At 40.1% G+C, this 25,211-nt stretch overlaps 1 protein-coding gene across 1 annotated transcript in view; it reads right to left on the bottom strand.

Annotated features, from left to right (window-relative positions):
* The window catches only part of rnf2 (ring finger protein 2), a 29,853-nt gene extending 4,850 nt beyond the window's left edge, over window positions 1-25,003 (bottom strand). Inside the window, exons 1-6 of the mRNA XM_014973805.2 lie at window positions 24,741-25,003; window positions 21,166-21,262; window positions 19,318-19,478; window positions 3,004-3,086; window positions 1,192-1,324; window positions 1,015-1,114 (exon numbers count right to left, since the gene is read on the bottom strand). Of these exons, the coding sequence (XP_014829291.1) occupies window positions 1,015-1,114; window positions 1,192-1,324; window positions 3,004-3,086; window positions 19,318-19,478; window positions 21,166-21,262; window positions 24,741-24,841 (675 nt within the window). The 5' untranslated portion in view covers window positions 24,842-25,003. The remainder of the gene's footprint in view (window positions 1-1,014; window positions 1,115-1,191; window positions 1,325-3,003; window positions 3,087-19,317; window positions 19,479-21,165; window positions 21,263-24,740) is intronic.
* Between the last annotated feature and the right edge of the window lie 208 nt (window positions 25,004-25,211).

Raw genomic sequence — 25,211 nt, 5'->3', positions numbered from 1 at the left:
TAAAAAAGAATAATTATTAAAAAAATCAACGAGATGTGTTAAAATTAATAATCTCAGTAATTATTGTTTGAACAAGGTGTTGCGCAATTCACTGCGTTTCGGTCCCATTAACAAAAAAAAAGAAAAAAAGAAAAAAAAGGCGACTCAAAGACCAACTGACGAGCAGAGCAGGAGTTTAAATTAGCTACTCAACCACCGCTGTGTTCATGAGAATCTTATTAATAATCGAGGAATAAACATCAAGCCTGAAACGTGATATCGTAACGGACTGAATGTTGTGTTTTTAACATAATCTCTGCTCGGCTTGCGGGCGCAGGCGTTTACCACGGCAACGGGTGTGCTTAAACGACAAAGAGACAGAAAGTAAAAAGGTAGGAGTGGTTTAGAGTTGATCCTCTGTTCGGGTTGTTTTACCTTTGTTTATCTTTGCTGTGGCTCATCACACCCGCTGTAGTTTCTGAACATTCAATAAACGACAAACTTGGACTAATTACCTCGTTCGTATGTGAGTATACGTCACAACAAACATCAAATAGGACAAATATATTTCTTTAAGTTTTAACTAATTCTACAGCAATAATTATATGAAATTAAATTAATTATATCCCGACTTCCGAAGATTTGCCTTTACCTTTTCTGGGCTCTTTGGTTAGTTTCTCATATTGAGGTCATCAAACCAAATTTCAGATCTACATGACTGACTGACACCTGCTGGCCTCAGGTTTGCAACCAGCTTCTGACTGAGAAACCAGTAACCTGCTCCCAGTGTCAGAATCTCACTGAGGAAGAAACTGCATCAGGTTTTCTGCCACTTTATTATTTCTGCTACAACTGATGCATATTCGCATATAAAATAAGTCAATAGAGTTTAATTAGCAATTTTTATGTCTTTGTATCATGAGCTAGATCTCAGGCGGCTGGTGAGAGAAAAAGTAGATCTTGCTCTCAAAAAGTTTGGGCACCCCTGCCATACATTTAATTAATATGCATTTACTGCTGTACACCAGGACATACCTGATTACTGTGGACAGACGCATTACTACAGTGAGAGGAGTCTCCGTTGTCCTCAGCTCCGCTACCGTTTTCCACTGTGTGTCTCTTGCCACGCTGTAGCCTGACAACATGAAAAAACATGTTGCTACCCACCAGGTAGCATCTCTGTGCACTGTTTGTCTCAGGGATTGTGTTTACCTGGTCATTGCCTGTATCTTCAGCCCCTCTTCTATGCTGTGGGACAAAGCCTGCTGGTTGTTGTGTTTGCTAATGCGAGCCAAAACTCTCTCCTGATGGGCTTCATACTCATCTCGGCTGGGATAAATCTTACCTAAAATTAAACAAGAACCCGTTTAATGTGCTAGACTGAGAGGTGTAGTAACTGTGGAGTTTCGTGCAGCTACTCAGCTGAACTAACACATTTCTTCAGTGTTCCTGGTGTAAATATACACTACAATTCTAACAAGTGTTTGACGTTGTGGCAGGTATATTAAGGTTTTAGAATGTTATTTTGTCTCATAAAGTCAGGATTTTAAATAGAAGTTTTAATGGTCATTAATCAAGCTGGGGCATACAGAAACAACTTGGGCTCTTTTGTTAGTTTACTTCCAACTTTTTAAAGTACATGTAGGCCTGTCACGATAACAAATTTTGCTGAGCGATTAATTGTCTAAAAATCATTGCGATAAACGATAATATTGTTTCAAGACCTTCTGACACTGATTTAATGGAAATGACTAATAATGTATGCAATTTCCTGCCATAGCTGCCATTTCCTGCCATTTTATTTTCAAAAGAACACATAAAACTGGAACTGATTAAATAAACAAAACAACCAAAAACAAAAATAAAATGGATTCTCAGTCTCCATTAACAACTTATTCACATTACACGATTTTTTGCCCCTATTTTCCCCTTACGACAACCTTAGATCGTTGGCCGATCTAAGATTGTCGCTGGTGATTTCGTAACCGATCATCCTGTAGTAGATCCTTAGATCCTTAGATCGTCATGGCCGCTCTGATCTAAATCGGGGGTTAACGCCTGTTGAATGTGACAGGTAGCCAATCAGAAAGGGCGGATTCTCCTCCGTGCTTTCTGAGGGGAAATTAGGAGGGGAATCCCAAACAGCTGACACAGCACAACCCAAAGTCCAGTGGAGATTGGAGATGATGTGTGATAACATTAATGTTTATTCAACATTTCGTGCAAAGAGTATACAAGGGGAGGAGTTGTAGCCAAATTGCTACCACAGTTGATAAACCCGGTAACTTTTCAGCTGTTCTTCATTAACGTGACATAAATAGGTTATAATGATTTTCATTCAGTCAGGACTTTACGCTGAATCTAGCCACATGCGTCACAGGTAGATTGTAGTAAAACATTGATTAATGCCTGATTTTAAAATTAGTTAACTGGGCTTGTAGCCATTATTTTGTGCCCATGTGGCTGGACACCACACGGCACGATCAAACCCGATTGAACCGTTATACCTAGGATTTCTGTCGGCTAATGGTGGTCTCTCAGGTTTTGAAAATGGGCCGACAACTCGTGTAGTGTGCTGGGCATTACACTAAGGAAATGAGGAAGGGAGGGTCAGTCATCATCAACAGAAAGAAAAAAAGGCAGGAAGAGATGATAAGGCTGATAATTAAAATGAGGTCGATAGGTTTAATTTATGGTGCGATTAATTTATTTATTGTTTATCGCAACAGGCCTAAGTACATGAACCTTTGACTGTAAGTTTACAGAACTTGCATTGTGCATTCAACTTGCAGAATTTGAGAAAAACAAAGTTTTCCCATTTGAATTAATAGTAGATGTATATCGCAGGCATAATACATCAATGCATTAAATACAAAATAAATATAAAAGGACAGACTGTTTAGAAAGAAAAACAATCTAAAAGGAATGTCAGAAAATAAATGTTTAAATAATTTCTACTCAATTAAGATGTGTTATTCAAATAGAATTAAAGATATAAAGTTGTTTTTCTGTGTGGTTACTTACTAATCAGAGCATCAAAATTGGGGTCGGGACGGAGTGACCTCTTAGAAACAAGCTTCTTACGGCAGGTAGGGCACTCCTTATTCCTGCAAGGAGATAAGACCATGACAGCCATTAACAAGAAATAAATGTAAAAGATAACTAACAGTTCAGTGATCTCTTCACATCAGAAGTTGGTCGGACCCAGACGGAGTGGTAATTATTAGTCATAGCAGTTATTGATAATTGCTATGTAATTGTGTAATTTATGTGATCACACCCCACATAAATGATTGATTGATCATTGTGAACAATCAAGTTTATTTGCAAAGCACATTTCAGCAACAAGGCAGGTCAAAGTGCTTCACATCATAAAAAACACAAAAATACAAAGTCATAGAAGTCAACAAAATGAGTAAGCATTACATTTTACCAAGTGCCATCATTACACATCAAAATATTGATCATTTCTTTTATTATGGTTCAGGAGCAACTCTAAATAGTCTAGATTTGAATTACCCCCAGATATGAAGTCTGTTTCAGCTCTTTTGTAAAAATAAAAAATAAAAAAACAGCTCAGCCTCAGTTCCAACCACACTTGCAGTTTGCCTACCAGCCCAGACTTGGAATTGAGTATGCCATCATCTTCCTGCTGAACTGTGTATGCACTCACCTGGACCAGCAAGCGAGCACTGTGAGAAACCACTGAATGAGAAACCAGTAGTTTTCAGTAGTTTCTCATTCAGTAGAATGAGAAACTACTGAATGAGAAATGCAGGTGGATTCACCTGCATCCACCTGAGAAATGCAGGTGGATCCAGGGATTGTGGACCATCTAACTGGCAGACCACAGTTCGTCCGTCAGTGTTGTCAGCAACACAGGCGACTGTCCTTTCTCCCTTCCTCAGTCAACTTCAGCTATTGCACTGAGACCTGTCATCTACAGGCGTTCTCATATGACTCAGCTGGTGGTTGAGTCTCATTGCGTACAGGCAACTCAGACACATGGTGTGGGCTGAACCACCTGCATCTCACTTTGATAAAGACCAAGGAACTGGTGGTGGATCTGAGGAGGAGGATCAGGACACCAGTGACCTCTGTTACCATCCAGGGGGTCAGTGTGGACATTGTGGAAATATCTGGGACTCCACATTGACAATAAACTGGACTGGGTCGAGAACACTGACACCCCATACAGGAAGGGACAAAGTCACCTCTACTTTCTGAGGCGGCTGATGTCCTTCAACGTCTGCCAGACTTTGCTTAGGATGTTCTATGAATCTGTGGTCAGTGCCCTCCTGTATGCTATGGTGTGCCAAGCAGAGGTTGCGCTAGACTTTTTTGTTCGTCATTTTAACGGATGGCATTAAAAAAAAATCTGTCATGTTCTATTTTTACCCGTCAAATTATAATCATATTAATGTTAATATGCCTAAATTAATGTTAATATTTAGTGCATAAAAATGCACTAAATAGCCCATGTGGGCTATTTAGTGCATTTTTATGCGGTTTAGTTAATATTCACCTAGTTGAACCATGTATCCAGATCCCATCACACATAAACGCATCTAACTTTTTCTGCTTGACAAAAAAAACAAAAAAAAACACTGAATGTAGCCCCAATAATCTATAATAAATTATATTAAGCGACTCACTTAAATTACCAGCACGCACAGCGCCACAAATTTCTCCTGGTTCGCATCTACAGAGAAATCTGCGCTAGTTCAGTCAGTCAGTTGGATCTCTCTGATCCAAACCGATCAATTATTTATTTATTTTTTTTTACCCTGCGCGGTCCGGACGTGCGCTTTTATGAGGATTTTTTTCGTCTGGTTTCACTTCCCTGAAACGGACAGCCGCGCTTCTGAGCGCCGCTCTCCTTCTGGGCGCGGCAGGCTAATGTCTTCCAGCTCCGTTTGTTAAAACCGCAGGGTGAGTTAAGTTTAATTCTTCTCAGCGGCGGAGCCGCATCCGCATTGGTTGTCCAGCGGACTGCGCATGGTCTAATTAACCTATGGATCTTTATTTATTTCCTCAAGATACACTGCAGGCTCCTCTGTTTAGACTAGCGGTTCTCAACGTGGGCAGTACCGCCCCCCAGGGGGCGTTCAGAGGACAGCAGGGGGCGCTGGCGGACATTTTTACAAAAGGGGGGCGCGGGATGCCTTTGGGGGGCGTTTGGTCGAAGGTAAACTTTACACCTTAAATGCACAACAATGCCAGTTTAGACTTTGAGCAACTTGGTTGGTAACATTAAATCATGCTTGGCTGCAACTTTATCAATGGCAGCTCTTCTTCTATTCGGTGTTTGTTAGCTTCTGTTAGCTTCTTGGCACAGCTCCGTTCTCCTGCTACTGGTAGCTAAAATCACGATATTCTCACTCTGAAAAATGAACCCATTTAAATAAAGAAATAAAGAAATCCCTCCATGGGTGATACCACAATAGACCCTTTTCACAGTGACGTCAGACAATGGCCGCCATAACTCAAACCTGGGTATCTTTACTTCCGGTGTGATTTTGCCTTGGGAACCAAGCTGAAAAATTCCCGCATTCTCATAATCTTAAGGATATAATAAAAGGTAAGTTTAATAATAACAGCATTTAAGTGTTAGATAGCTGTTATTAATTATTGTAAAATCACCATTCTCTAACTGTGTATAAAATAAACAGCCTCCGATCGGAGAGTAAACCACCTAGCAGCAGCTTTAGCCACATTTAGGAAAAAATATACTCTCTGTCAGTGCTGTAACGTTTAGAGGTTCACTTTCTATGTTTTATAAAACAGTGTTTACGTGTTAGATAACCGTTATTAGTCATTGTCAATTTACCATTCTCCAACAAGCCTCCGATCATGAGTAAACCAGCTAGCAGCAGCTTTAGCCACAGTTAGGAAACGTATACACCGCCGCCTGTCAGTGATGTAACGTTTAGAGGTTCATTTTCTGTATTAATGGAAAATAAAGGACATAAAAATAACTTTAATCTGATTACTGGATTTGAAATACGAGCTCGTTAGATTATTCGTTACCGGAAAAAGTGGTCCGATTAGAGGAAGGCATTACAAAGCAGCGGCGGCACCGGACATCTCTGCTTATAACAAACAAACCCCTATTTTATGGGATGAGTGGCAACTCCAGTCTATAATTTAAGAATCTGATCAAGATTAGAGCCTAAAACGTTATAGTTCAAAAACAGTAAAAAGTTCTGGTTAAGGAACAGTTATGTCACGTAGTTAGCTAGCTAACAAAATTCACTAATGCTAAGCTAACGGTTACGCAAAACAAAAATACCTACCTTCATAGTCAAACAGGTATTGTTCGGTGAAGAATTTCTAGCCTTTGTCTAATTTAGATTTTATTGTCAGAGAAAATTGGTTTGAAAATCGTGATCTATCTTCAAATCTTTTAGGCAAATGTTTTAGAGACTGTGTAAACTCCATGCTCCGGTGTTCTGTCTGATCAACATATGCTGTCAGATATATATATATATATATATATAAAAATATCTAAATCTCTCTTTCTATATATATGTCTCTATATAGATATACATAGACATATATGTGTCCATTTTACATATATATATATGAAATAGACAACTTTATCGTTACTTACTATGTACACCGGAACTAAGGATACACAGCTTCGAGCCAAAACGGAGGTTGTGTGACGTCATGTGAAAAGGGTCTATAGAGAGAGTTCATTTTATAGCGTTAACACAGGTGCTGTAAGTGGTCCGGTATGAAACAGGGGTGATAGAACAACACAGCATTTTTCAATTTCAATAATCAGAATGCAGAAATTGTTTCCGTTGTTTTAAAAAGTTTATGTCAGTTTGCCTTTTCACCATCGCTTCCCGACCGCCCTGCACCTTAGGGGCTTAAAAAAAAAAAAAAACCGCGCACATTGCGCAAAACTCTGAAACAGGAAGGAGAAGCGGGACATAAAACGGAGCGACGAACTACCGTGTTTCCCCGAAAGTAAGACAGTGTCTTACTTTCTTTTTATCCCCAAAAGCCCCACTATGTCTTACTTTTGGGGTATGTCTTATATTGGAAAAAAATTGTCGAATTTTTTGTTTTAACCATAAAATTAACATTTATTAACAACCTGAACAGTATTCACCACAAAACAGTTGCAGGGGACGGCGCGGTGACGTATGGAGAGGGGGGCGGCGCGGAAGTGGGCAGGAGGCGGCGCGCAGCTAGATGAGAGGTGTTTCCCCGAAAAGTAAGACATATGTCTTACTTTTCTACTGTACGGCTTATATTAGCCGACCCCCCTGAAACCCCCTATACATCTTACAATCGGGGGTGTCTTACTATCGGGGAAACACGGTAGATGTGAATTATGGCATAAAAACAGAGAATCCGACGCTGAACAGTGAACAAAATCAACACATGATGTGAAACACATGACGATTAGGGGGCGCAGCAGGTGATGAGTGAAGATTATTGATGGCGAGCGTCAATAAAAGATAAAATAAATCATGCAACAGGAAAGAAACTAAAGTGGACATATCAATAAACCAAGAGAGGATAATACTAATCAAATGAATCTAAATGGAAATGAATGAAGAACAAAATGCAAGAATAAACTAAGAAACTAAAGTAAATACAGAGGAATAAACTGGTATGGCAAGACCTTTCGAGCAATTATTAATAGAGGGCAAGAAAAAACAGAGACTATTTCCAGTTAAAAGGTAAAATAATATTGTTGAAGTGCCATGGGTTTGTTGAGACCACTGAGAATAAATATATCTTTTAGTCCAGAACAGTAAAGAACTGATCACTTATGTTTTTAATTAGATTTGATGTATTTAATCAATATTATTTTTCATGTCAGTGTTAATGTCATGAGGCTGATGACTCCATGACACTTTCAATTTGATTCATTAGGATTTGATTAAGAACCAGATTTGTTCTTTGTAATCTCTGTCCAGTAAAACTATTAATCTATAAATCAATAGACAGGTCTATATAAAGATATAATCCATGTTTCTGTCTCATATTTCTATGGCATTAAAAGGATCTGGAACTTTAGTTTTTCCACTGAAAGCTCTGGTTTGCACAGTAAATGCCAAGGTTTTATGGATGATACTCTGATGTCCCATTCTCCTGAAGGCAGCACAGAGCTGCACCACCAGAAACTCACAGAAACACTGAAGAGAAGAGCTATGATTAATGTAGTTACAGTTCTATCCATGTTTTAATGTTGCAGAGCTCAGTTGTTTAAACTGGCATGTTGAATATCTTTTATCTGATCATTTTGTGCAAGATTTAACAAATAGAAAATGGCACAAAATAAGAATATTTTTTCCACTCTGATTGGCTGCTGTTAGATTTTAGCTTGAATGTTCATTGCATTTTTTGTAAACACCTGTGAAAATAATTTCTATTCCCATGACTTTTTTGTTCTCTGGGAAATTATTTTTGATGATAAATACAGAAACAAGCATAAAAATCAAAACATCTACAATAGTGATAGTAATATTAATGATAAAATAATAGTCAGTGCAAAGTAGCCTGCAAATTCTTTGGTGTGGGGCGGTGAGGGACCTGGATAAGGGCTAGGGGGTGCTGGCACAAAAAAGGTTGAGAAACACTGGTTTAGACTATACATGGATTAACACAACTCTGCATTCTCTTTAGTTTTCTCTGGTCTGTAATGGAGATGGGAATTAAAGGCGCCATTTCAAGCAAAGGTTTGAAATGCGCTTCCTTAACCAGACGCTCCAAAAGGTCCGGTCCATATCTCTAACACCCTGCCAGCTCCCGGTCAGAAAGACGCATTTAGACCAGAGTCCATGAGACTATATTCAGAAAGGGGTTTTTTTTATTAATTGATTTTAGTTGCCTCTGCGATGAACAGTCTATAATGTCTGCGCATGAGCTCCAGACAAGGGTGTGAGAAATGACCGACGGGTTTCAAGTCTTCATATTACGTTAACGTGACCTCTGGCGCCAGGGCAACAGGATGAAGGTGGAGAACAACAGCATTTTGAACAAACTGATCAGGAATGCCAGTGACGTTGTTGGAGTGGAGCTAGACCAGGGGTGGGCAACTCCAGGCCATGAGGGCCGGTCTCCTGCAACTTTTAGATGCGTCTCTACTTCAACACACCTGAGTCAAATAATGAGGTTGTTAGCAGGTCTCTTGACCTGCTAACGACCTCTGCTAGAGCTGCTAGAGGACAAGTTTCTCCAGGGACTTCATGATGTGGGAAGTCAGTGCCACAGGCCTGTAGCTCCTGGAGTCACTGCATTGGCACCGAACATTACAGGGACCCTTTGTATGTGGAGGTTCATGTTGAAGGTATGCTGTAGGACTCCACAGAGATGGATGGCACAGGCTTTGAGCACCCTCTAGCTCACACCATCAGGGCCTGCAGCCTTGCCAGGCCAGCTGTCTTCTAACATCTTTGGCGGTGATGTTTACAGTAGAGGTGGCAGTCTGAGGGGTGGGAGAATGGTCACTGAGTAGAAGAAGAGGGAAGAAGATGGTGAAACTCACATGGGGATGAATCTCTGAGGAGTAGGTGGACAGCAGCAGTGGTAGGTGTAGGAGCAGCAGTGTCAAATCTTAAAAAAAAAAAAAAAAATTGAGTTTGTTGGCTCTGTCAACTTTGCCCTCAACCGCACTACCGCCTCCTGACCTGAACCCAGTCATTACTCAGGCCTCTCTGGTGGTTTTCTGTTGGAGGTTCCTCTCCAGCTTCCTCTCATATTCCTCTTTAGCTCTTCTGATCTTCACCTTCAAGCACCTCTGAATTACTCTAACATCGTCCGTGTTGCCATCTCTGAAAGCCCTCCATGCTTCATTCAGGATGGTTTTGAACTCCTTTGTTGCCCAGGGCTTGTTATTTGGTTAATAATAACAGTCTCAGTAGGAATGATGGAGTCAACACAGAAGTTCATGTAGTGTGTTATCCACTCCGTTGAGCTTATCAGTATTCTCCTTGTTTGGCTCACAAGCTAGCCAGTCAGTGACCTCAAAAGATCCCTGTAGTGTCTCAGTGACCTCCTTTGACCTCACTGTCCTCATGGCTGCAGGTCAGCCTCAGTGCTTGTTACGTACCTTGCCGGAGACGCCGAGACAACCAATGAATGCAGTCAGATGTCCAGTCTACATCCGAGCTACAATGGAGCGAATGATGTCACAGGCCACTATAGGGTTAGCAGAGGGAGGAATGTAAGCAGTCACCACGATAACATGGGAAGATGGGAAAGTAAAGCAGCTGTAGAACAACCAACAACAGTTTATCGCCCGAGCAACAGATTCATATGAACAGGATTGTACCAATAGTTGTTTACTAAAACGGCAAGCCCCCCTCTTTCCCTTCTACCGCTCTTGGTGCAATCCCTGTCGCCTGAACAGTCCGGTAGCCCTCGATGGAGACACTGGCATCAGGAATGTCCAGTTGCAGCCATGTCTCCGTAATATACATTAAGCTACATTCCTGGTACTCCCTCTGGCTCCTGGCCAGCGCTGTTAATTCATCCATCTTTTAGCCAACGTTGAATATGGTATCACAGGGGAGAAATGGCTTATAACTCCCCTTTCGCATAAACCTCTGTTCCTTATTGCTCTCCTCCAGTTTGTTTCCTCCTCTGCCACCCCAGTGTTGCAGAGGAAGAAAGAGTGCTGTTCTTTGGTCAAAGTTCAGATCTCTTTGGGAATTTCTGTGGATCTGGACACCATGCCAACCAGTTTCAACACAATTAGTTAATCCCTGGTGTAAACAATGCCCCCAGGTTGTTGAGCTCGGCAGAGTAAAAAGAGTATCTTAACAGCAAAGTAAAAGATTAAGATTCTTTTAGTCAACATTGTTGAAAATGAGCTTCTAGTAAAGTGCAAAATTAATTAATGTAAAATAATCAATCTAAAAAACAAAAAAGCAAAAAGAGAAGCAGGAGTAACCACAACAGCATGCATACATGTTGGCACATGCGTACAAAATCAAGAGCCAATCAATAAATCCGGTCAGCTGTCAATCATATCACTTCAGTACTGTACCCTGCTCTGCTCTGCTAATACTACCCTTGAAGTAGGTATGAAAATCTGAGAAAAGCTGGGCAGAGCAGTGCGGGATTTGCTAATGGAAAATGAATCTAGCCGGCGTGGAGCAGGACCGAACCAGTTAGAGGTAAGGTAATTTTATTTATATAGCACATTTTCAGCAACAAGGCAATTCAAAGTGCTTTACATGAGTTAAAAGGAAATAACAAAATAAACCAAAGGAAAGAAAACAAGAGGAAAGAAAACTAATTTAATGTTGTTCTAAAGCAGTAGTCCCCAACCCCCGGTCCGTGGACCAATTGGTACCGGGCCGCGCAAGAAATAATTAAATATTTACGTTTTATGTATTATTTGAGTCTGGAGGATCTTTTATTTTGAAAATCCTTTAACCGGATTCTCTCAATTACTTGCGCGCCAACGCTGACCCCACAAGCAGCAAAATGAGTAAGAAACAGATCAGATGTCTTTGGAAAGTTTCTTTGCAAAGGGGAAAAGGCCCAGAGAAGAGACAGGAGAGTGGATTTATCCCGGACCGGTAGGCGAGTCCCACATTACAAGCACGCTCTGCATAACATGTGGCGACTGGCTGCTATTGAGGCGATGAAGCTTCAAACTGCTTCGCCACGCAGAGATCAAGAACGCTGTGGTAAGCAACACTTCGGGTGTCATTGTCTCCCATCACCCTCTGATGGGACTGTCTCGTTGCAGAGAAACAAGCTCAGGGCTACCGTTAGTCATTATCGCGACTAACGGTATTTTCCGCAAAAGTAAAATGCTCGTTTTTGTGGCGCATCTGTATCTTCTTTTGAATGGATATGTAAACGTTACCATAGCGACCAGAGTCGGAGAGCGTTTGGGCAGTGGTCGAGAGGAGATGAGTAGAGCTTGTGAGTCTTAAGTCTGGTTTAGACGGCAAGATTTAAGGATCGTCGGCCGATACTCCAAACCTCTGTGACCACAGAGCTGATAAAAGTACAACAGGTTCGATCAGTTTGTGTTCAGCCACCCATCAGAGGCAACACACCACATGAACCGATTCTAGTCACGAACATCGCGATTCCAGAAGAAAATCCACAAAACTCCCAACATAGCATACGGGAATTTAGAATGACCAAACACGGATGACGATGTAGAAACATTAGTGACAGTTTGTGGAGTCATTTTAAGAGATAAAAGACGTAACAAAAAGAAAAGGCGGTGGATAAAAGATGGCGGGAGCAGCCACTCTATTTGCTGCACTATGATTTGGAGGTGACTGTGTTTTTTCATAGTTAACATTTTTAACTGAATAAACATAATAATGACCTTTACATATAATAATAAACATTTCCACATATCATCTCCGATATCCACCAGACTCTCAGTTGCGCGATATGTCAGTTGTTTGGGATTCCCTTCTGTTCTTACGTCACTGCGCTCTCTGATTGGCTACCTGTCACATTCAACAGGTTGTATTCTCGTTCCCAGTCACGGAAAACCCCACAGGCTGCGATAAAAGGGCCAAGACAACCCAAATTGGGCATATTCAGGACTTAGCGGGAACACCAACATGCAGAAGCGATTTACTGATTTACTGATGACTTGGTGGGCGGGTTGTCTTAGTTTAGTGCTAACAGAACCAAAATACACCGAACTGCGCAGCACTAGAAAAATATTTATGGGGTGGCAAGTGGCAGGGACTTTTTCAGGGGTGGCAGCATTAAAAACAATATTAAAAATATAGTTTTTAATACCTTGTATTAAAAACAATACGACATATTGTTTTTAACTTGCATTGTTTCAAAATGAGCTTCATGTAGCACCGAAGCTTAAATACAATTTCTTAATGTAGTATAGTTAATTATTTTTACGTTTTTCATACTCCTGCTAATCGATATGCATTACTGATATGCATATTAATTGATATGCATTGTGTCCAGAAAACTATTTTATCCCAATACAAGACAAAGACAAGTCTGTCATGAAAATATTAGCGCCATCATTTGTTATTAGAATATCTATTAAATACGACTTAAAATAAAGATTAGAAAACTGATGTTTGATCAATTCTCCATGATACAAATCTATAAACAGCTTAGTTTCTGTTAGTTCTGTCAAGATGCAAGAAAGGGCAAATTTCTATTTCTATTGGTCAATCGTTTTATTTTAAATATGCTGCAGAAGCCACAGTTTGACGACTGTTATAAATATCACCACGTTTTGTGAACACAGGGGATTAGCTCAGTTTTTGTCACTTGTTTTTAGGAATTGCAGCAGCTGCAGTGTGCCACAATAAAGGTACAATAAAGCTGATAAACAGGTGAAGAACCAAACTAGACAGAACCACTTCTGACTGTTTGCCAAACATCCAATAAAAATTCCACCAAGCCACTATTAAGGCACTGGGGTCATGTTTCTCGACACAGGCAAAAGAAGGTTCAATGTAACTTATTGATTGTTCTTGGTGATTTATTTTCCTCTTTCACCAAACAATTACAGAGATCAAACTTTCCTCTGTTCTCATGCTACCACTCTTGCTCTGGTAAGAACCATCGGCCCCAAACCCAAATGCCTGCTGGTCCTTCACCAGGCCCCTACACTTATAGAAAGTGGACTGACCAACATTACTTCCTGTGTAAATTTAGAAAATAAATAAGAAAAATAATAAAACAAAAAATAAATAAAATCAACAATTATGAACCTACAAATAAACTCTGTAAATAATACAAAAAAATAGACATTTAAGAATAAAGTAACAAAATTCAAATGGATAAAGAAATAAAGAAAAAATAGCTCCAACAACTTCTATTCCGCCTTTTCTCGCTCTGTATGTCGGTATTACACACGACCCTTTGCTATGGCAACCGACAAACAACAGCTCAACGAGCAGATAGAGCAGAGATTACCGATCAGGGGAATCAACACCAAAAACAAACATTTCCCAGACAAAAAAGTAGCAAAAACACTAAAACAGAACATCCAGTCTGTTACATTATGTTGTCAGGCTTAATGTCTATATTGTGATTATTAATAAGTTTTCGCCTGAGCACAGCAGCGGTTGATTAGCTGATTTAAACAGCTTGCTCTACTGATGACTTGGTGGGCGGGTTGACCTGTTTTAGTGCTAATGGAACCAAAACACACTGAACTGCGCAGCACTAAGGTTATTAAAGTCAATACCAGGCTAACAGTTAGGCTAGTATAACTGACCCACTGCTCACTTGTTCAATGTTTTCTTTAAATTAAAACGTTTTGCTCACCTGTGAAATCTGAAGCCCTTATTACCATTATCTATGGTTGAATTAACTGCTAAACATTGCGTCCGTTGTTCTGATTCTTTGCGTGATTGTAGTATTTTCCTGACCACCGATATTCCTGACTCAATGGACAGCAATGGCGCATGTGTGACTTACGATAAATCACGTAATGTCCAGTCCAGTAATATGTCCATCAATGCTGCTGGCGCTCTGTCCTTCTCTCGCACTTCCCGCTACTTAGCAGTGGGTGTCAGGTTACATTGTGTTGCATTCAATGTTGTCGGAACAAAGAGTTTCATGCGCTTAATGTCCGATTTGCCATAACTATTTATTGAATTCATTGTCACTAGTTAGGGTGACAACAGGGGTGGCGAGGCTCTCGTTTGGGGTGGCAACTGCCACCTCATGCCACCCCAGTAGATCCGCCCCTGCTATTGATGATGAAAAAAGGCTCAACTCTGGTGCTCTCCACCGACCCTCCCTTCCTCATTTCCTCAGTGTAATGCCCAGCGCACACTACACGATCTTAGAGTTGTAGCCGATCTTCGGCCCATTTTCAAAACCTCAGAGACCACACACAAGCCGACAGAAATCCTAGATGTAACGGGTTCGATCGAGTTCTATCGTGCCATGTGGTGTCCAAAAATGGGCACAAAATAATGGCTACAAGTCCAGTTAGCAAATTTTAAAACCAGGCATTAATCAATGTTTTACTACAAACTACCTGCAATGCATGTGGCTAGTGTCAACGTAAAGTCCTGACCAGTGGTGGAGAAAGTACTCAAAAAATTTACTTAAGTAAAAGTACAAATACACAGACAAAAATGTACTCAAGTAAAAGTAAAACTACCACATTAACATTTGTACTTAAGTAAAAGTAAAAAAGTACTGGCTTTTTAAAATACTTAAGTATTAAAAGTAAAAGTACTTGCTGAATCGCTAATACAATATCATTAAGTGAACTGATCGTATTTAATTTTAATACATTAGAAATGTGCCATTTTAATTAACAATGCTACAGAAAAAGCATGTTTTTATTGTGTTTACTCTGTAACATAGTTTAGACTTGGATATGTGATTCTATCCATCATAATTTCAGGGATGGAAACATCTTGTCTCCTGTCCTAACATAGCATGAACTTCATTTTTTTTGCAACTAGTGGCATTTATTTTTAAAGAAATCCAACTGAAAGGGGATGGAAAGAAGGTGTGGGGGGGAGGACATGCAACCGAGGAGCCACGTAGCAGTGTTGTAGTCAAGACCACCTACCCAAGACAAAGTCAAGACCACCACCCCGCGCTACGTGACACAAAAAATTAAGTTTTACCTATCAAAATTGCTTCACAAATTCATCCACATTCCCATAAAACACCTAGATATTAAATACTTAGAACTGAAATAAATTTAATCAGTAAAGATCCGTCCAGAAGAATCGGATCGTACCTGAATGTCATATCACAATATTGCACTTTGGTCACAGCGTTGTCCCATATTTGCAACACCTTGGTCAACATCTCCACACAATAATTCAGCGCACAACTTTTTTTCATCGCAGATGCACCATGTGTGTCTCTGTGTGGCTAGCTTTGCTAGCATCACGTCCACAGATCTTACCTTTCTTTAAGCTTTCCTTTCAAGTGATGCTAAAAGTTGGACGAAGTCCCCACCATCTGTGAAAGCGAAGCGCTGCTGATTTTACATGTCACCATATCTTATGATTTATGCAGCGCTATTATATTACTGACGATTAGACAGACATCTTCTCCCGCTCAGAGGAAACCACTGCGCATGTCTGGAGCTCCGCGTGCGAGTAAAGGTGGAAGAGATGGGTGACAACAGACACGTAAGTCACGTTATTGCTTGGATTTTACGGCGCCACCTTAAGTCCCTGTACTTCACATTTTAACAGAAAAAAAGCGCAACGCGACTTGGATGTAACGAGTAACGCGACAGTTTTGTAGAAATGTAGTGAAGTAGAAAGTACAGATACTTACTGTAAAATGTAGTGGAGTAAAAGTAGAAAATATCCATTATTAAATCTACTTAAGTACAGATACACGAAAATTGTACTTAAGTATAGTAACGAAGTACTTGTACTTCGTTACTTCCCACCACTGGTCCTGACTGAATGAATGTCATTACAACCTATTTATGTCATGTTAATGATGAACAGCTGAAAAGTTACCAGGTTCATCAACTGTTTATCAACTGAAGCAATTTTGCTCCAATTCCTCTCGTCATTGCTGTGGATAATTTTTGCATGAATTGTTGAATAAACATTAATGTTGTTTACACATATCATCTCCAATGTCCGCTGGACTTTGGGTTGCGCTGTGTTAGCTGTTTGGGATTCTCCTTGGCGTTTTCTCCTCATAAAGCACGGAGGGGAATCTGCACTTTCTGATTGGCTACTTGTCACATTCAACAGACTGTGTTCTCGCTCCCTGTTGGGGAAAACCCCTGATTTAGATCTGAGAGGCCACGACGTTCTATCGACTGGACTTGATCAGTCGGAACACACCACACACGACAGGATGATCGGCTATGATTATCGCAAGCGACAATGTTAGAATGCTGAGCATTTTAAGATTATTGCAAGGGCAAAATCAGGGCAAAAAAATCATGCAGTGTGGACTGGGTTTAAGGGAGGCATGAACTATTGCATCAGGTGGTTGGATATGCCCATCTTCTCTATCTAAGTCTAATGATTATCGAAGAGAAATATAGTATGCAAACTGCATAATCTGTACTCTTTTGGTTGAACATAGTTTGTATTTCCACTTTGGCTTTATGTTGTTTAGTTTTTATTCAAGTGCATTTTTTGTTAATGGAGACTGAGAATCAATTTTATTTTTGTTTTTGGTAGTTTTGTTTATTTTGTTTACCAATTCCAGTGTTAAATGCGCTTTTGAAAATAAAGTGTATCTATTTTGCATTATGCCATTACCAGTACATCAGTTTAAAATGGTCTTCAAACAATATTATAGTTTATCACAATAATTTTTGAGAATTAATTGCTCAGCAAAATTTGTTATTCTGAAAGGCCTACGGACCGATAGGCGATTTCCACATTCTAAGCCGGCTCTGCATGATATGTGGCGATCAGCTCGCTAATGAGGCCTTCAAACTGCTTCGCTTCGCAGAGACCATGCACCCTGTACATAAGCAACACTTTGAGTGTCATTGTCTCCCATCACTCCCAGATGGGACCGTCTCGTTGCAGAGAAACAAGTACAGAGCTCATTATTATTGTCGCTTGTCATTATTATTGTGAGTTAAAATTTTCATGAAAGTAAAATGTTCATTTTTGTGGTACATCTGTGTCTTATTTTGAAGGGATGTGTAAATGTTACCATTGCGACCAGAGTCAGAGAGTTGGGGCATTGGTCGACACAAGAGGAGAGGAGTAGAGCTTGTGAGTCTTAAACGGCACGATTTAACAATTGTCCCAAACCTCTCTGAGCGCATATGAGCCGATAAAAGTACAACAGGTTCGATTGGTTCTTGTGTCCAATCACACGGCAGGAGTAACACACCACACATGAACTGATTTCACTCATGAACATCCTGATTCTAGAAGAAGAAAATCCCATAAAACCCCCAACATACCATATGTGAATTTAGAATAAACAAACACAGATGACGATGTAGAAACAATTGCGATAGCTTGTGGACTCATTTTAACCAAGCTAGTGCCAGCATCAAGCCCCGACTCTTTACAACTATATTATGTCAGATTAATGATAGTTCCGTCCTTATGTCATCGCGCTTTCTGATCTCACATTCAACAGACTGCATTCTTGCTCCCCGTCAGGGAAACCCCCACACGCTGCGATAATCAGGCCAAGACAATCCAGCATGTTGAATGTGCCCGATTTTAGATCGAAGCGGTTCCGACGTTCTACATAACACACCACAGGATGATCGGTGAAAGTTATTGGAAGCGACAATCTTAGAACTCGAAACGTTCAAAGATTGTCCTATGGGGAAAATCGGGGCAAAATATTCAAAATTGTACCATGTGAACTAGGCTTTAGCGGACACACCAACATGCAGAAGCGTTGTCTGACTGTTCACTCCCCCCGCCCCCAAACACGTCCCCGGGCTGCAGTAAAATTGCCAAGCCTTGAACAGTCAGCGGTGATAAAAAGGTTGGGGATCACTGATCTACTGGAAAGCACCTTTACACTAGATGAGAGACCAGTGGTTCTGAGTAGGGGTGCACCGATTGCAGTTTTCTGGCTGATCACCGATTACTGATCTCTTAAAAAGCTTAACCTGCCGATTATGATTTTGGCCGATACCAATTTTATTTTGTCTGAAATGTTGCTCAATATAGCAAGAAAGTTGTTGAGCTGCAGACATTCTTTGCAACAGTGAGGTCACTATTGTTAATTATAAATGTGCAGACATAACTTGGTGGGCTGTCAGTCAAATCTTTCTCACCGGAGAGCAAAAGAGGACAGTGGTTGATTCTTAGACCTTTGCCAAGCTAGATAAGATCGGTGGATGAGATCAGCTTCACATATAAAAATTGGCCAATCACCAATTTCCCAAAATTAAGGAAATTGGCACCGATAAATCGGCTGGCCGATATATCGGTGCACCGCTAGTTCTGAGTGCTGTTCTCTGATGAAAATCAATTCACACTGAGCTGAAATGATGGCTGCCAATGATGTTGGGGATGTCAAGGAGAGCGATGTGCATCAGCCACTCTTGGTGGTGACGTTATACTGTGGGCAGGTAAGTCTAGTCAACAGACCTGACTTGCACTCTGAATAGCACAATGCCTCAGCAGACAAAAAGTTGACAGGAACATTAATCAGTGCTCTAGTCTCTGACCCTTAGTTAGTATGGTAAATATTAAAAGTTAGTATGACAGTGACAGAAAAAGACTGAAAGTAGGTCTGACTTATTGGGAATGGTAGCCAGTGACAGACATTTCTCTCTATAAATAACATGGAGGTGATGTTTGTGAACATCAAAGAAAGAATATGGGCCTACATCAGTATTAAAGAACAAGCAGGAGGTTCAGATAAGAACCAGGACATGAACACAGCCACCCTAAAAAAAAAAAAACTTACCCAGATCTCAAAGCTGTGATGATACAATCAGCGCAGAAGCGGTGCAGACATTCTTTGGTTGTCATCGTGTTTTTCAACATGTCCAGACAGATAGGACACATAAGTTCACTGTGCAAGGACCTGGGTGACACAGCTATCTCCAGTCCGTCTGTTATTGCCTCCTGAGACAAACATCCAGAGGCAGGTTAGAGCACAGTAATGTTCTCTGAGTGCATGCATTCTCTCAGGATACAACATCCTACTTCCATTGTTCAAAAACAGGAATGTTACTTTAACTGGTCCCTTTAAAGTGATCTGTAGATTTGTGTGTTCTTTGTATTTAATACATTGTGAGAACCATTTTTCTAACATATACTACATTGTGCGGACCGCCTGCTCCTTATGTTGCCAAAAGGTTACAAAAAGAAGTATTTTTGCTTGTGTTAGGTTTAGGACATAGGAATGTGTGTGTGTGCGTGTGTGTGATTGCATAGTTGTTTATTCTGCATCTATGATGGCCTGGCAACCTGTCCAGGTCTACCATGCCTTTCACCCACTAACTTAGCGTTTCTCAACAGGAGCAGTACCGACCCCAGGGGGCGTTCAGAGGACGGCAGGGGGCGCTGGCAGAAATATTTACAAAAGATGTGGGGGAGAAGATGAGATTCCTTTGGGGGCGTTTGGTCGAAGATAAACTTTGAGCTAAACTGGTATTGTATAACATTAGAACTTCAACTGTTTGGATGGCAGCTCTTCTTCTTCAGTGTTTTTGTCAGCTTCTTGGCACAATTCCGCACTCCTGCTAACAGTAGCTTCACCGCATCAGTTCAGAGTTACACCGGCTGATGACTTTGCGGTGATTCACTTGTCCCCGGGGCAATATATTGTCAAATATTTTATGTTTTATTGAGGATTTTTGTACATATATTTTGGCAGTGCTGTGATCATGTCAAAGCAGCAAAGTGTTTTATTGGCCATCTGGATGCTGCCCGCTTCCATGGCAGGACAATGGAATATCGCTCTTATAATTACTAAAATCACAATACTCTCACCGTGTATCCCTCAGAAAAATTAACCAATTTAAATAAAGGAATCCCTCTATTTCTATTGGGTGATACCACGGTAGAGAGCGTTTATTTCATAAAGTTAACATTGGTTTTGTAAGTGATCCGGTATGAAACGGTAGTAACACAGCACTTTTGAATTTTAATCATCAGAATACCGGGATTTTTTCCGTTGTTTTAAAAGGTTTACGTCAGTCTCCTTTTCTCCATAGATATGCTTCCCGACTGCTCCGCACTGGACGGGGGTAAAAAATAAAAAATAAAAAAATTTAAAACAGACACGTACTTTGAGAAAAACTCTGAAACAGGAGAACTGTGACATAGAACAGAGCAACAAACTAGATATGAATCAGGGTCAAAGTACTCGGCGCTGAACAGTGAAAAGTCAACATGAGTAGGTGTAAGGGTGGTGTGGGGTTCCTGGCAATCGGCTCCTACCTGCACAAATTAGCAGGAAGGTATGTGTTTGCCTTAGGCATGGGCGGTATGACTTTATGACAGTATGATAACCTCAGACAAAAACATCACGGTTTTGTGATATCACAGTACTGTCAATGCAGCTGTAAAATGTGTTATTTTGTATTTTCTTTAGTGTGCCTTCATATGAAGGCATAGTCACTCTGCTCCTTAATAGTCCTTTATAATCAAAATCTAGAATATGCCACCGCCCTTAAACGGGATGGCATAAGACTGCAGTGCTGTTTGGGGAGATGATTACCCTTTTTGCATTTATGATAAGTTTCAATAAAAATTTTTTAAAAAACCCCTGATGGATATATGCAAAGTGATCTTGGTGAGAGTTTACCTGTGGTGTTCTCTGTAGTTCATAGAGACTTAGTTCCCAAGTCTTGCTGAGGGACTGGACCCCATTCGTCTGCACTGTCTGAGTCATGGCTGCAACACTGAAACACAAAAACAAATGCACACTAAAAGGACTAAAATAGAGGAAACAAAACCAACTTCTGGAAATCTGTTTTATCTTATAGGAGCATATTACTCTGATGCCTCATCCCAGGAAAATTAGACCTTCTCATGAGAGAACTTCTCTCCCAAGTTCTCCCTCAGCTAACTTTTCAGCCACCTAATTTTAGAGCAAATAAATGAATGACAGAGAGTGGCTAACCATGTAATGCAACGTTGCACAATCATGATGACAGTGACATAATCATCTGAAGCTGGTGTGGAGAAGACAAGGCAGCCTGGCTAAGGATTGCTTATTTGGTCTTTCTCAAAGAATGGACCTAGTTTACTTACAAATGGAAGAATAAAATAGCCCAGACTGGATTCAAAACACAAGCGTGTCAGATTTTCCTCCACGATATTATGTGGTTTTTGAGGTTTTCAGAAATAAAGAAAGGCCAATGACCCAATTGAATATCTCTAAACATCAGAGTAGAAATCAATAATATATTGAGGAGGAACTGTAGATTCTACCTGAAAACAGTCTTCAGCACTGAGAGACATCATACATGGGTTAATGACTGGGTCACATACAGGGGCACCCACCAGGAAACTTGGGCCCCATGGCAAAAAATTAAATTGAGCCCCCTGCTGTTACAATTTCTGGAGTCTATTTGACCCATAAAAAACGGTACAACTTTAAAGGCATGTAACTGCCTTGCTTTCTGGTCATGACAGTTTTTTATGAGACAGATAATCTGTGAAAAGATGAATCCCCTCCAGCTTCCTCTCTGACCTACTATTGACAGCTAAAGATTGTAATTTATAGTGCTAAAACCCACCTCCTGTCTATGATTGGTTGTTTCTAGAGAGCACTGGTAAAAGGCAAATTAATTAAATTATTCTCACATAATCCCTCAACATATTGACAGTCTTAACAAATATGTACTTTTTGTTATTAAAAGTTACATACTGCAGCTTTAATTTCACTTATGAGGGGATGGGTCAAAAGGGACGTGGCAACAGATATCTGTAATTTAAATGCAAGCCAAGGCAGGATTATCTGGACTAACAAGAGGCTGTTTTTTTATTATAATTTTATAAAGATTGTTTGAATGTCTGTCACTAAAATATATTGTTTTATTGTGCAATTGTAAAAAGAGCAGTGAGACAGGAAAAATCTACACAGACTCCCTGGAATTATGTCAACTAGCTTGTCACTGAACACAGTGTTGTTCACCTTTTTCACTGGGACAGGTGGAGGGATTATCCTAATATGGGGGTTAGAGCTGCTGCTGACTGACTCATCTGTCAAGTGTGGTAAAAGGTACAGGTACAACTTAAATATATGAATATGTTGGTAGATTTTTTTCCCTTCGTTTTTAAATGCTAGTGAAATGGAGGCAAACAGCCTGTAGCTAAGCTAACTGTCCTAAATGGTTGATATTCTCACACAGTCTACTCGCCTCTCAGAGAAAAACTGGGTTACAAATTGACACTCTTGTTTTTTCTCTCTCCTTTTGAAAACCTGACTTTATATTTTTTCTTAGCAGCATAGCAACTGTCACAGTTGTTCTTGTCTTCTACTTACTACTGTTGAACAACATCACCATCAAGTCTGCCAAGCAGTCAGCCTCATGCACTAACTGCTGAATGTGCTATGGGCTGAGAAACAACTTGGCCACCGTTAACAGTGGCCATGCTAAGTAGCATGAGCATTTGCAACAGCAGAGTTTCTCCCAGAGTATTTTAAGACTGGCAGGCTACCAGGTTTTACTTGGGCCCCCACCAGGGTAAGGATTGCTTATTTGAGATTTTTTAAATGTTTGCATTTTTTTAAGATGTTATAGTCGGTATTCAAGCATTAATCTTCCAATAATACATAATTATCACGTGATATTTTCAAATTTCCTGTCAACTTTAAAGCACTAGGAAAAGGCACAGGAACTAAATTTTTTCACAGATTGTCTGTCTCATAACATACTCTTATGGATAAAATGTCTTTCCTCTGTCTCTTTTATCCGTTTACATGCACATTGCTGCATGCTTACATAACCATATCACATAATACTGGAGACAGTCACACTTAAAAAATGAAACCGATTAACACTACCCTTTAGAGAGGGAGGAGAATGACTTCTCATAAAAGCAGAATAATGCACTCTACAATTTTTGCTTCGCTTGCCATCACCCTTAAGGTGTGCTGAATGGAGCCCAGCACTGGTTGGTGAATGTCACTCTGCATCTGTTCCATTTGTATGACTTGTAACATTGGATCAATTTCTGCATTAAAACCTGTTTTATACTTAATCAAATCTCATTATTTCTCAGGGTAATGACACTGAGGCGTTTTGGTTGGTCCAAAACTGGTAAACAAATCTAGGTGGTGCACAAGGGGAAAAATGGGTGTACTACAACATATTAAAATACCCATTGTGACACATAGAATTAAATGTTTGATAATGATACAATTGATCCAGGTTGTTGTTTATTGTAATTCAATTGGTGCGAATTAAGGGACAATTCTGAAATATTTAGGAGTTTTTCAAAGTTGAAACTGTTGTTATGTTGTGTTAGGGTTGTTTGCACAGGGCGCCAAACTTGCTATATGGCTAAATGATCCCCATCAACATTTAGTTATTAATTTATGAACCTGGAAAATAATTGACCGAAGATCCACTAAGATTCATATCGTTTATCAGATGCCATACACCAACCTGAATGTAGGTGAATGAGATCTGTGCAGACTAATGGAGATGTGTGACAATGCTGCAACACACGTGCCAGACTGAAGAATAAAGTCTTGGTAGTAGTTTTCAACACCCCACGAATCTGACAGATTTGAAAGTTAGGCAAAAGGAGAGATATAAATTATGCTTTCTGTCTCATTTTATCTGTCTCATTTATGTCAACAATTGAAATCCAATGAGCTCTAATCGCTGGTTGCAATATAAGGATATGCAGACGTCGGCCTGTTGATATCTTAATCCAAAAAACAACATAAAACCAGTTTATATGGCACATTCATTCTGATTCTTTTAATGAGATAGTCCAAGCACACACATTTCAGGAGAGGCTATAGAGTTCGGCTAAAGCTAACTAGCATCCAGCTCCAGATGATGCTGTGGCTGTTCTTCGGAACGTTAAAACTGAATGGGGACAAAACAAGCCTGAGATGGGACAAGGCGCAAATTTGCAGTTTTAACTCAGTTTAAAGAGCGCAAGAAGATGCACCTTGAACTGCGGTCCTTGGTGTAAGGAAGAAGTCTTGGGTGTAATGTGTCGCTGTGACAGAAAGAAAACAACAGAGAAAAGACGTTCTCGATTTTACCCCGCATGTCTTGCACTGCGGGTTCCTAACGTCATTTTAGAATTTTATACAGAGAAGAACTCGTCCCAGAAGAGTGGTTCATCTAAGAATTCGGATACTAAAGAAAAATTGCTCCAAGATTAATAAAATATTATTGTTCATGTACTTACATGTTCAGTTGTAAGCACGGCCTGATGTAGCCAAGCGCCTTTAGGTGAAAGCAATATGGCTGAAAGGCTACAAGCGATGCAATCTGGGAAATGAAGGCCATCAATATCCACCGATGACACAGCTGAAGATATTTCCGAAATAGTATCAGTTAAAAAAAAACAAAGAAAAATATTTACACACACAAACATATATACATATATATACATACACACACACATACATACACACACACATATATAAAAATTCCCTTCTCAGCCTCCATGGGTTTAGGTTCACCTAAACGTGCTTTGCTACATCAGACCATGCTTACAACTGAACATGTAAGTACATGAATAGTAATATTTTATGCAGCCTGGAGCATATATATATACACACACACACACACACACACACATACAGTGATTCTTGAGAATAGGGACAAAACAGGTCCTATGGATAAAGCATGAAATTTGAATAAAATATACACAAAA

Source organism: Poecilia mexicana, unplaced genomic scaffold (assembly GCF_051168715.1).
Source record: "Poecilia mexicana isolate PSO_F unplaced genomic scaffold, ASM5116871v1 scaffold_17, whole genome shotgun sequence".
In the NCBI taxonomy this organism is placed as follows: Eukaryota; Metazoa; Chordata; class Actinopteri; order Cyprinodontiformes; family Poeciliidae; genus Poecilia; species Poecilia mexicana.
This window is presented reverse-complemented; position numbering and strand designations above follow the sequence as displayed.